This window comes from Lactuca saligna, chromosome 2 (genome assembly GCF_052625555.1).
Source record: "Lactuca saligna cultivar CGN05327 chromosome 2, ASM5262555v1, whole genome shotgun sequence".
Taxonomy (NCBI): domain Eukaryota; kingdom Viridiplantae; phylum Streptophyta; class Magnoliopsida; order Asterales; family Asteraceae; genus Lactuca; species Lactuca saligna.
In genome coordinates, this window is record NC_136418.1 from 23918812 (window position 1) to 23931911 (window position 13100).

At 35.4% G+C, this 13100-nt stretch overlaps 1 protein-coding gene across 2 annotated transcripts; it reads right to left on the reverse strand.

Moving 5' to 3' along the window:
- Window positions 1-791: 791 nt before the first annotated feature.
- LOC145030778 (uncharacterized) lies at window positions 792-8323 on the reverse strand. 2 transcript variants are annotated; one of them, XM_078979192.1, is made up of 11 exons: window positions 7495-8323; window positions 7161-7418; window positions 6807-7049; window positions 6573-6722; window positions 4904-6177; window positions 2752-2825; window positions 2508-2589; window positions 2309-2434; window positions 2108-2214; window positions 1452-1603; window positions 792-1355 (listed from the first exon to the last, which is right to left on the reverse strand). In XM_078979192.1, the coding sequence occupies exons 1-11, from the start codon at window positions 7939-7941 to the stop codon at window positions 1131-1133; spliced, it is 3138 nt and encodes a 1045-aa protein (XP_078835318.1). In that variant the 5' UTR covers window positions 7942-8323; the 3' UTR covers window positions 792-1130. The 2 variants fall into 2 exon arrangements, with proteins under 2 accessions (XP_078835318.1, XP_078835317.1); XM_078979191.1 differs by having other exon boundaries at window positions 1452-1606; window positions 7495-8322.
- Between the last annotated feature and the right edge of the window lie 4777 nt (window positions 8324-13100).

Consider the following 13100-nt stretch of genomic DNA (forward strand, 5'->3'; position numbering starts at 1 on the left):
AAGAGGGGTAGACCTCGACTCAGTCTTACGATTTGGGGACATGAAGCATATACTGTATTAGGAGGTTGTTCCCGGAATTCATTTCGTACGTTAAAATCTTGTGTGGATTACAAAATTTATATGCATTGTTGGTTTAATATAACTTACAAAAATACATTAAAATAAAAAAATGGAATAATTAAATATTTTAATAAGTAGTAACAAAATATTTGGACTAGCACACATGAATTTAGGAATAACATGCAAGATTACATTATACGAAAAATTTTATAAAAAAAATTAAAATATAAGACAGGCTATCCCAGACAACTATGTATGTCCTCCCGTGCTAATAAGTTATTAACATACATAACAGTTAAGTTATTAACATACATATTACTTACTTCGTTTGGACCAATTACTAAATAAAATTATCATTACTCGTGATTTAATAACTTTATTCTTATTTTAGTATTATTTTATATGGTATTCATAATTAATCTATTTCGTTTTCTAATCAATTTGTAATATGTACATACACAAATTTTCAGGAAAATAGCATCACAACCTCTATCTAGTTTACAAAAAGAAAAAAATACAAATAAATTGTAAATTCAAAATTCGTTAAAAAACATGAAACACTACAAAATACAAATAGAAAAAACAAGGAACAAAAATAAAGCTGATCCGACTCCGAACCGTCGAAGTCAAACCCAAAAGCAGCCCGAATAAAGCCCATTATTAAATTATCGGACCACCTTTTTTTTTAGAACGTTACTAATAAGTCTGAATTTATTATCAAAAGAAGCTCATGAAAATGAAACCATTTTAATAATAAAAAAACATCCAATCCATTTCTAACACTAAACTGTACACATTTATTCTGTACAAAACAACATAACCTAAACAACAACTAACGTCCTTCCAACTTTCAAAAAAAAAAAAAAAAACTATTTAAAATCAACAAAACTATAATGAATAAAATGAATCGTCAACAAAACCCCAAACCTACATTCAAATACAAAAAAAAAAAAAAAAAAAAAAAAAAAAAAAAAAAACAAGAGTTATTCTTCCACCAACCCATTATCTGGGCTACCCTGTTCAACTCTCACACTGTGTCTGCTGAGGCTGGAACCCTTTGACCAAGTTTTTCAAGATGTGTATCTTATGGTAATACTCGATGTGGGCCCCACTCCGGCATGGAGCGCCTTCACAAGCGCAACAAATTTTAACAAACCGTCTTCACTTATCCACCTCAGCTTCCATGTCACGGGGACCGCGTTGACCGATTTTCGGGATACATCCCGAGGGGAAAACACGGATGTTACGGATTTTAGAGATAATGTCACACAACACCTCTCTTTTGTTTCAATCACCTTAAAATAGCAATGTATTTTCCGTTGGTTTCTTTGTTATATATATATATAAAAAAAAAAGATAAAAAGAAAAAAGAAAATGAAGAGATGATTCACCATTTCTAATGCATTGATAAGAGAAGAGCAAGTATCAAGTGAGAAATATGGGGCAAAGGTATCTTGTGAATCAAATCCGAATTGTGAGATGTCTTCGATGCACACAAGCATATGTTCTCCAAGAACAAATAATGATCTTGAAAACCATTCATCTTCTAATAAATAAAAACAAAAAAATTGTTTCTATTAAATTTTAAAATAACTACCCATAGCCATTAAGATATATATATATATATATATATATATATATATATATATCAAAGTATAATGGCAATGACTTAATAAGAAAAAAACAAACTTAGATTGTGTTTGGTGCGCCACAGCTAACTTATTTTTCGAGCTTTTTTAAATTTTCATGTTTGGCAAGCCAAAAAGCTAGCTTTTTAAAAAGCTACTTAGACTAGCTTTTCAGGAGCTTTTTAAAAATTTGCTGAATATACCATTAAATAATTATAAAAAAACATATTCTTCTAACTATTTTTTATATCATTTTATATCTTCCAGCTAGTTTTTACCAAATGTCAATTTTTCCAGTGGGCTAAACATAGCCTTAAAGTACAATGTTGTAATAAAAAGGAACAAAAAGTAGAATGTTATAATACAAAAAAACAAAGGTTTTTTTTTTTTTTTTTTTCATTAAAAAAACAAATAAATACCTTTGAAAGTGTTGTTCCAGAATAGCACCATGGAATATTGAAGGATGTTTGTTTTTGACCCCCCACAGACATCTCTCTCAAACAAGGCAACCTGGATCTTATCCAAACTGAACATAACACATATATAAAATCATGTCAAAAGAATAAATTGGAAAAATGTTGTTTGTAATAGGAAGAAATGAAAGTAGGATTGAATTTAACCTTATGAGAGGAAAGCCTTTCTTTTTAACATTTGAATGAAAGACTTCTAATATAGATACAAGCAGCCTTGATTTCTCTATACTCCTTGTTATGAACGTATACCTTGCCCCTCGTTTCGCATACACCCTATCACACCAATAATAACAAAACATCAATTTTTCATTAACACCTCAGGAAAAAAGACGAAAAAACCCTTTACCTCACAGCTTGAAGCCCTAAACCTACTAAAACCTCTTTGATATCTTCAGTCCCAAGGCAACCGACTAGACTTGCACTAGACCCTGCAAAATGGGAATGGAAGAAGCTTCTTAGATTAGATCATTAAAAAATAAATAAAGTTGCATCATAAGTAGTAGTATTTAACTATTTATTGAAAGGATTATAATATAAAGTTATAACCAATTTTTCAATTTGCATAATGGTCATACCCCAACAAACCTAACCTGACCCATGGTGTCGCCCATTGAGAAGCAGGATGTATAGCTTCAATTCACAGCTCAGTAATAATGCCACACCACTGGTTTTTTTTATCAATAAAACAGGAAAATAAATATTGTGAGGAATAGCTGCAATTGTTTTTAACCATTGCTACATGTAACTGATGTAAGATGTTGATACATATTCAGCCACAATATTGCAATGTAGGCATTTATAATTGATAAAGACAAGAAAAACATGGAACATGTGTGTAACTGTACAACCACCTAACAAGGGAAAGGGAAAGTGTGTGTGTGTGTGTGTGTGAGAGAGAGAGGAAGAGAGATTGACAATTAGACATTGTTTCTTTTTTCCCATGTTCACGGTTGTTTGGGAAATTGATGATTAATATATAGATATAAAATCATAGCAAACTTGGGGAAATGAAAGGAAAAAATAAATTATATGTACATGTATCTATGTATTTGACTGTCTTTTTATCTATATTTGTATATGTATGATTATGTGTATGTGTGTGTAGATATGTATGTATATGTATCGTGTTGCATGAAAAGTCATGTTGGAAGGTTTGACCATTTGAGAAGCTCATTTAATAAAGAAAAGGACAGGATTTTATCTATAGGAGCTTCTAAGGAAAGGAAAAGAGGTGATTTTTGGTGAATGGTGATATGATTCTCAGTAATCATAAAAAAATCTTGATGGATTTGAACTCCAAATCAAGGGTATAACCTCCAAATTACCTTCTATGATCTAAATGTGAAGATTAAGGTTCATATCTAAGGTTTGTGATTTGGGGGTGATGGATAAGTTTTTGATGCGTTTTGTAATTGTTAAATGGGAATCATTAAAGGGGTCTATGATCATAAAGAAGAATGGATTTCACTACAAACTGATTAATCTTTCATGAATCAAAGTGTTGACTTATGGTGTTATTGGTCAAACTTAGGACTAAATGAACTTTGAGGATATTATTAAATGTTATGATGGAATTGTGTATAGTAAAATACTCAATGGTAAAGTAATGGAAGAATGTTTATGAAATTTATCAACTTTTGAAGGTAGGTTGCCTAAATTGGTTTATGACAACTAACAAGGACTTATTCTTGCTAAAATTAAACGGAATGCAAAGGATAATGATAAATCGTATAAAAATATCTTCATGGAATTGGGGTGTTTAGAATTCATAAGAGAAGTATAGGATAAGTGTCAAATTATGTGTATTTGACATGAAAGTGGAAAAGTGCCAATTGTGTTAGACATAAGTGTTATACAAGGGCATTAGGACATTATTGTCTAAAAGCCATTTTCCCTTGTATAGCTACAAAGGTACATCATGAGAAGAAATCGTTGGAAAGTCAAACACGAAAAGGAGGTGAGAATCCATAAGTAAGGTCTTAGGTTCAAGGCATCACCCTCTTGCTCCAAGGATGTTATGATTTACCTTTCCCTAAGTGATAGCTTAGTGGGGGCCACAAGGAGCCTCGTGATGGTGTATCCTCTTTCTTTATCCCCATGCATTAGGTATAGAAGGTGGAACAATGACACAATGGTACTTTACTTTTATCATTATCTATTGATTTCTATTTATCTATTAAATTTACAAACATAATCATAAAACCCTCTAAGGGACAATGTTCTAAGTGAGAAACACCTAAAGTATCTAACTTAAACATCTAGAAATGGGAAGCTCAAACAAACAAGTTCCAATAAAAGTCATGGGCATGTACCTTCATTTCATGTTAAAAACCTAATTAGAGAATCATCAATACGACTATATAAGGAACTCAAACTTGTAAAAAGCTCAATACAACATCATCATTCATCTTTTTAGAGACTAAACATGCATCACTTAAAATTTTAGATGGTGTTTTGTGTATCATCCATCCACCTTATTATTCAATATACCCTCATATGGTTAAGTTAGAAGCTTAGTCACATGCAACAAAGAGCACAATCCACATTGGAATCGAGACTCCCACACCCCACCACGCACCACCATAGTGACACATGGCGGATGGTAGGTGGTCAATGGTCGTTCAGATAGATCCTCAAGCAAACAATTGCAATACACCACATACTATCTACATATTTCTATAACACATAAAAATATAAAATGTACATGTTCTAAATATATGGCAATATGGGCATGGCATCTACCTTTTGCTGCTTCCAGATGGATCCTCAAGCAAACAATTGCAAGACACATGTTGGCTACATGTTTCTTCAATTCCAAATTCCGAAAGATCCACTTCAAAGTTCTTCAAGATAAATTCTTCTGTCTCAAGCCCTGATAGATTTTTTTCAGTAACCATTTGGAAATCACTCATATCAGCCTCTTGGCTATACTTCAATTCATTATCATCTGTTTGTGTTTGTGTTTGTGTTAGTGAAACAATTCTTGGCTTTGGTTTTCTTTTTGACATTTTCTTCTCCAACCAATCGGCTTCTTGCTTCACTAAACCAACTATTTCACCATCATTAACACTACTTCCTTCATAATTGTTGTTTAAAGAACACGACCCGTTTTCTGTAAACTGAAACACATGATCTTCAGAAGTAGGGATGAATGATAAACTATCCATACTTTTTGAAAAATCATTATCAGTTGTTGAATCAATTTCAACAGAATCATCTCCACTATCACTTGAATAGCTATCTGAAGACACCACTGAAAAAGACTCAACAGATAGCTGCAGAAACTCTTCTTCCAAATTATGGCGTCGATGCAGAATGTCTTCTTGATAATGAGGAGGTGAACGAGGAGCATCGATGACATCATCAACAGATTCCAAAGGAATGAAGCTACTATTTGAACTTGTCATTTCAGGTCCTTCAACTTTGAAACCATTGTCTGAACTAGCCATTGCCCCCTTGTCTTTTAAAGATCTGATGTTTTTAGAAACCTCATTATTAACCTTTTTATCATATTTCATATGACTTGAAATAGATGCATCTTCATCAGCAAGATAATTTGATTCTGTTTCAGGGTATTGTTCAGAAACAGTATCGATAGACAAATCATCATATGGATAATAAGACACTGGAAGCTCCATTCGGTGTTCTTCAAAAACATCAGCAGAAGCAGATATGTATCTTGTTTTTTTACCAAATTGTTTTACTCTTCTTTTCTTTCTTGAATCTTTCTCTTTTTCAGGAATCAAAGGAAGCCCACTTGGCACATGATTAGCCTTTATATGATCACTAGAAACAGGATTCATCCACTTTTGAAACTCCTCTAGCCATGAAGCAGATCTTTGTTTTTTCATGAACTCGATTTTGTTCATGAAATCATCAATTTCAGCTCCTTTATTTAAATTAGTGTTCTCCTGTTTGCCTTGTTCCTCATCCTCATAAATTATCGATTCATGATCAGAAGATGATTCTGTGCTTGCCATTTCACTTTCAATACTGGCAACACGCGATAGTTTCTTCTGAAAAATAAGTCAAGAAAAAGTTAACCATGGTCAAAGAAATTCAAGAAAGCACTTGTAAGAAGTATGTAAATTAGGACTAATGCAAGAAACAGATTTCATTTCTTTCTATTACAATGTAATACTTTCAATCTTTTTCTGAAAAATGTGCATCATATTGCGTTTTTCCTATTAGGACATTATAATTTGAAAAATCTACCCAAGTATAACAGTGAAAATTGCTCTGTATTTGAATGACATTCTTATAACTTGGTAGATTTTGAGAGTAAGATGCTACAATAAACAAATAAATGGAAGAAATTTTCTATTTCTTGCATTTAACCCTATTATAACAAGCTTTGGTTCATAACACCATCAAAAACAAATATTAAAAAGTTGATTTACTAATTACTAACCATTTTGTTGTGAACACTTGCTTCTGTTTCAGCTTCATCTTTGGCTGGGGAATAAAATCCAAAGCTAGCTGGTTGCTTTTGCCTACTGGCAATGATGATCTGTCGTTTCCAGACTTCTCTAGTTGAGATCTTTTTGTCATCCAATATCAACTGCAATGTTATACATATAAGAAAAACACTAAATGCAATCTCAAAAAGTAAATCAGATTATACATTTTTTTGTTGTATTCTCACCTTTTCTGGATCAGTGAAGAAGCTATAAACTTGTGGTCTATACCAGCTAGCAGAACATACTGGATTTCCTTCTAACCACAAAGTCTTCAGTGATGGAAGAGCTGCTAGGAATTCCAGCTCTGAAAAGCTAGAAATGATATTGTAGGAAAGATCAAGCCCTTCAAGTGATTTTAGATTCTCAACCCCACGCATAGTAGTAAGAGCATTATTCCTCAATACTAGTTTCACAATCTGACATGTAACCTGCATAGAAGAATGTGTTTCCCAAATCATTGATTGAAATGTAATTGGACTTTTGGAGATCAACTCATACAAATATACAATGGGAAGAAGCAGAATTTCAATTAAGCTTACCTTACTAAATGATGAAATTGTTCTCAGTTGATTGAAACCGAGGTCTAGGTGCTTCAGCTTGCTACATCTCAAAAGATTATCCACTTTGGTAAACTTGTTCCGGCTTAGATCAAGTGTTTCAACAACAGGAAGGAGTCGCAGGGAATCATCCATTAAAACCAAGCCATTATAAGCACAAGAAACGAATGACAATCGCTTCCACTGAGGAGAATGCTCTATCTCAGCAATTCTACTAGCAAAAACATGTCGAAGAGCATCCTAGAAGTAGAATTGATCCAATTAGTATTAGAATCTGAACATTCAGTTCGATGAAGAAATGTAAAATCAATCTTACAGTTGAGTTATGACAGATAATCTTCTCCAGAGTGTGCCTAAGTTCAAGAAGACCTCGAGCAGCAGAGGTGGAGAGATCGCATCCACGAAGTTCGAGAACCTTCAGGCGACTAAAAGGCAGCAAACAGAGAGGCGTCGGGTCTCTACAGGAAGGCGGTGGTAATACAGAAATAACTTTGAGTGATGTAAGTATCCGTAGGATCCGTCGGAGCTGTTCAAGCGCCCGGTGATCACCAAGGTCAGAGACATAGGCACGGAGGTAATCAACAGGAGCTCCGGCGAGGAGCCTCTCAAGCTCCGCCAACGATTCGAGCCGGGATTGAACATAGTGAAGCCCAACCGGATTCAACTTCAATACAAGGGTTCCTTCGATCAACGGACCAGCCTGCTTCTCGACGAACTTCACTAGCGATTCGAGATACCGATCTCCGGTGACAATTGCCCCCATGTTGACTTACAAACTGGAATTGAAAAGAGGGTTTCGAGGAGTTAAGGTGAGAGAGAAACGGCCATGGTTGTAGAAGAGAGAGAATGGGAATAAAGCTGTCCATATGTGAGGTAAAACCGCAACGCATAACACTGTTCCCTGGTAGTTCCCATTCCTATTTCACCATTACCATTTCCAATTCATCTGTTGGATTTTTGTGCCAATTTCGCAAGGATCAAAAAACTCCAACCATCGAATCGAAGCTTTCCTCGATTTTACCTCCTGATTCGGTTTTGATATGTCAATTTTTCAAACCCTCCATGATTGTTTTCTTCGGTCGAATCAAACCTATATATAGTAATTAGTATATGTACATATTAATTTTCATATATCTATACACACGAAGTAATCCAATATATCGGTTTAACATACACGATACAAGTAACAAAACGAGCAGGTTAAGTAACACGTTTAATGGACAAGGACAATTATTATATAAAGTTTTTTGTTCGTCTTTTAAAAACAAAAATAAATAAAAATTACATAATCGGTCTTTGTGCTTGCTAAATGTACCAAATGTGGTCATTATGAGGAATTTATTGCAAATATGGTCCTTAAGTTTGAAAACCTATGCAAGCATGGTCCTTATTAACGACAACGTTACTTTTGTACCGTTAATGACCGAGGTGTGCTCCTCACGTGAAGGTATTCATTTCACTTTATCCATTCCTCCAACGTTAATGTATCTCCTTTTATATTACCCTCGCAGAGTGTAAAACTTCACGAAAGACGACAACGACCTCATTCTGCAAAGATGAAATCAAAGACGAAGGCGAATTCAAGATGGTGTGATGTGTTTGTGGTAGATAAATTGTCAACATTACCTCATGATCTAAGCTCAATCCAAGCAAAAGATTTTGGTCTTATGGGCGTTACAGAAGTAATTGAAGGTGGATAGACCTGCCCATATGTGCTAGACCTTTGGAAGTCATACCATGTTTACTACGATCATCTACAAGACTCCTTGCAACAAATTTACATGGAATCAAGAAGGTTGAAGTTATTATTTTTTTTAGTTGGACATTTTTTTTTCTTTTGTATATCTACAAATCTTGATTAGGAGTAATAGTTTGTAATTGATTTTTGGGTATAACGTTCACTGTGATCTAGCCTTATTTATTGGTCATATTTTGTGTAAGTTTTTGGTATTAATGTATGATTTGTAATGGTTAACCTTTGTTGTTGTAACATCCCAAAATCCATGACAAAAATTTCCATTTTATTAAAAACATTTTCATAAAACCAAACGATGATCAACGATTGTTTTCAAATCAAATCCATAGAATCGAAGTGTCAAATGATCCCTCATGTATAATTCAGCAGGAGGATGTGTACGATCACATATTCGCCTTATCCGATCAACTAAAGTACCTGAAAACATTGAAATCAACAATTGTAAGTCAAAGCTTAGTAAGTTCTCCCAAAAATACTCCACAGAACAATATATATATACAATGCATGCACATTGGACCCACAACATAAGACTGGATTGCCCCTGAGCCCACAGCATGATACTAGATGCCCCTTCCCGGCTCATAGCTTATGATTGGCTTGCTCCCGAGCCTACAACATAAAACTGGATTTCCCTCTCAGCCCACAACTCATGACTAGCTTGCTCCTGAGCCCACAGCATAAGACTAGATTCCCCCCCCCCCCCCCCCACTCGACCCTCAACTTATGATTGGATTGCTCTTGGGTTTGTTGGCTTACAACATAAAGCAATATCACCTCAACCCAACCATAATATGTCGCCATATACAACAGATAAACAATAACCAGTAATACAGATAATCATACATATCTACCGATCTAGCAGGCCACTAGATACATAACACAATAATGAGCCGGCATTGGTGCCTTCAACCCACGAGTATAATGAGAAACTCACCTCAATTTGAAGACAAGATGGACCACACACCCAAGCTGACAATATCCAGTCTCCCCATACTAATGCTAAACACATAATAAAACCATAATTAATAATTAAGGTAATAACTAACTCATGAAAGATCTAGGTTCACAATTAAACCTCCTTTGGGCAAAATACCATTTTTCCCTTCCAATACTAAGTCCCAATATGGTTGACCAGAAGTCAAACTGGTCAAAAAGTCAACGGTCAACCCTCGGTTGACTTATGCTCAGCGTAGCATAACCTACGCCCAACATAGATTCATCCCCAATTTCACAACTAAAAAAGACCGATTTGTTTATGTTTATTTAAAATCAGAGTGTCCATTTTGAAGAATAATATTGCGGATTCTGTTCCCAAAAAACATGATAATGATATCATCAAAGCATTTCCGAATAAATGTATTTTATTTATATTAAAAATGTTGGGATGTCATCGTCAATACAACACATAAGCATAAACGGAAATAATACATGCCTTACAAACATCTATCATTCTACTAGCCTAAAATCTATAAATCCCTCATTTGATCATCAGACTTATGCTCTCGTACCACTACCTATAATGCAAGAAACTGAGTGGGTCAGGCATGGGAGCATGGTGAGCACATAGGGGTTTCAACCCATAATAATATAATTAATATTTTTAATCATCAAACAATTAACCTAATTTCTCATCCCTATTATCTTCTTTATTCTTAAGTATCTACCCTAAGGATCATCAATGTTGACAGTAAGTTTTCTTCTATATTTATTCCTAAGGATTTCTTATAAGGAATAGGCATGAAGTCCATCGCTGCTAGGTTTAATCTAATAGGCACTAAGTCCATAGTTGTCAGTGTTTATCTATTAGGCATTAAGTCCATAGTTGCTAGTGTTTATCAATTAGGCACTAAGTCGATGGGATCATCTTCTTTATTGACAATATTATTTTAAGGAGTCCACCCATAATACATGTCAATGGGTTTTTAGAGTACATTTGATGAACCAATGGTTCACAAACACCTCTAGGTTGCGAGCCTGCTAGCGTTCCACTGAACTGTTTAGAATAGTATGTGGTTGCCATCTATACTCTTTTAGATGATGTCATCTTTAAAGTCAATGCCTCTCATCATCTATTTCATTTTTCATCTCTCATCATCTATATCATCTTACATCTCTCATCACATATATCATCTTTTATCTACCTATATTTACCCAATATATTTCAAACGCTACACAAATAATCCTACACTGTTGCTGTTACTGCGAACCGACTCCCGAACTGAGCCAAACAGCCCAACACCATAATCAATAACTAACATAAGGCTAAACCCCAGCACTAGGCCCAACTAACCATACTCACTAATAGCCCAAACCCATTGGAACCACTGAGGCCCAAATCCGTTAGGCCTATAAAGGCCCAACAAGGAATACACATAATCAAGACCAAAGAGGAGTCCAATTCCGAAAACAAATCCTCAGACTAAGAAGTCCAATTCTCCAAAGCCCAAGACCCAAAAACTAAAGCCCAAAGCCCAAAAATGTCACACGAGCCCAAAATGGCACTGGACCATTTACGTTAGGCGTACCCATAGGTACACTAAGCGTACTCGCAAAATCCTCAATATGCGGGGCGTACAATTAACTATGATGGGCGTAGACGCGCATTCTCCAACATTGACTTATGACTTAATCCCTTAAGCACTTAGCTCCAAAACCTCATGAAACCTTCATAAGAAGCTCTTAACGGATAAAGTTGTCAACTTTACCAATTTGCATGACTCAAACAGTCCCAACAACTAAATTTATCCTTTAAGACCCATAACGGCCACCCTAACACATGCATTGGTCCATCCTTAAACATCAAGCAAGCATCCTTAAGAACTAATAACCTCAAAATACTAAGAGTAGCGACTCAAAGCTCCTGGAGTGGTGTCAACCACTAAATTTCACCCATGAGACAAAAAATGGGACCAAAACTCATATAATGATAGATCTAAGCTTCAAATAAGCAAGGTTAGAGCTTTATATCTCTAATGAGCTGGAGATGAAGAAGATAGCCCATATCCATAAGCCTTCCCTTGATTCACCACCTTGCATCAAGCTTCCACTTCTTGAATAATCACCAAAACCCACCAAAGATGAACACAATGAGCTCACAACACTATTGGATGAGGCTAGGGTTTGAAATTAGGGTTTAAGGACAAAGTAGGCTGATAAATGAGGTTATAATGATGTTTATATAGTGCCCAAACCCTAAAAATGTAGGTTTGGCAGTCTGCCTATTACGTGGGGCGTACGCGTTCCTTAGCGATGCCCAAGGGACTAATCAGCCAACTTATTCCACCAAGGGCCAAACTTGCCAAAACTTCAAACTGTCGTAACTTCTTCATTATAAGTCTGTTTCCAACAAATTTTATATCCACATAAATTAAGTAACGAGAAACACTACACTTCTATCAAATTTATTTTCCTGAAACCCACTCGAACTCAGATCCAAAATTCATGAAAGGCCCGAATAAACGCCTTTACTAATACCCTTGGGCTCTAAAACACAAACCAAACTCTTTAATCACACCACCTACCTTACCCACATCCAAAAGGGTCTAAACCTTTCTTCTTTAAAACCTCAAAACCTTCTCATACACAAATTACTGCCCACGAGCCTTAAATCATAGAATGATTTGAAACATAATGTTACAATTCTCCCTCATCTAAACTGATCTGTAGTAACCATCACCTCCGGCCCCATATCGGCCTATGATCTATCCAAAAACCAAGAACGTTGTGGCTCTCCCACGACCCAACATGAAACGACCCAAAAATTTTTGTTTTAGTATTACTAAAAATCACATCATCCAATGTCATATATAACAAGAACCATGGAATGAGTACTCAAAAGTCATAATAACTGTGTCAAAACAAAATTGTATCAATCATAAAAAAAAATGTCTGAATAAAACTCCCAGGATAAAACTGAAGTTGTGGTGGGTGCAATGCCATCATCCCAAGCTCTTCCCTTTGCTAGCGGAAGTACCTGAAACCAAAACTGAAACTATAAGCACGAAGCTTAGTGAGCTCCCCCATACTACCACATACCATACAACAACATATAAACACATATTGGGCCTTACCCACTGCATCGGACCGGAGTCCAGAACTAACTAGGGCCTTGCCCTCTGCATTGGATCGAAGTCCGGAACTAACAAGGGCCTTGCCCTCTACATCGG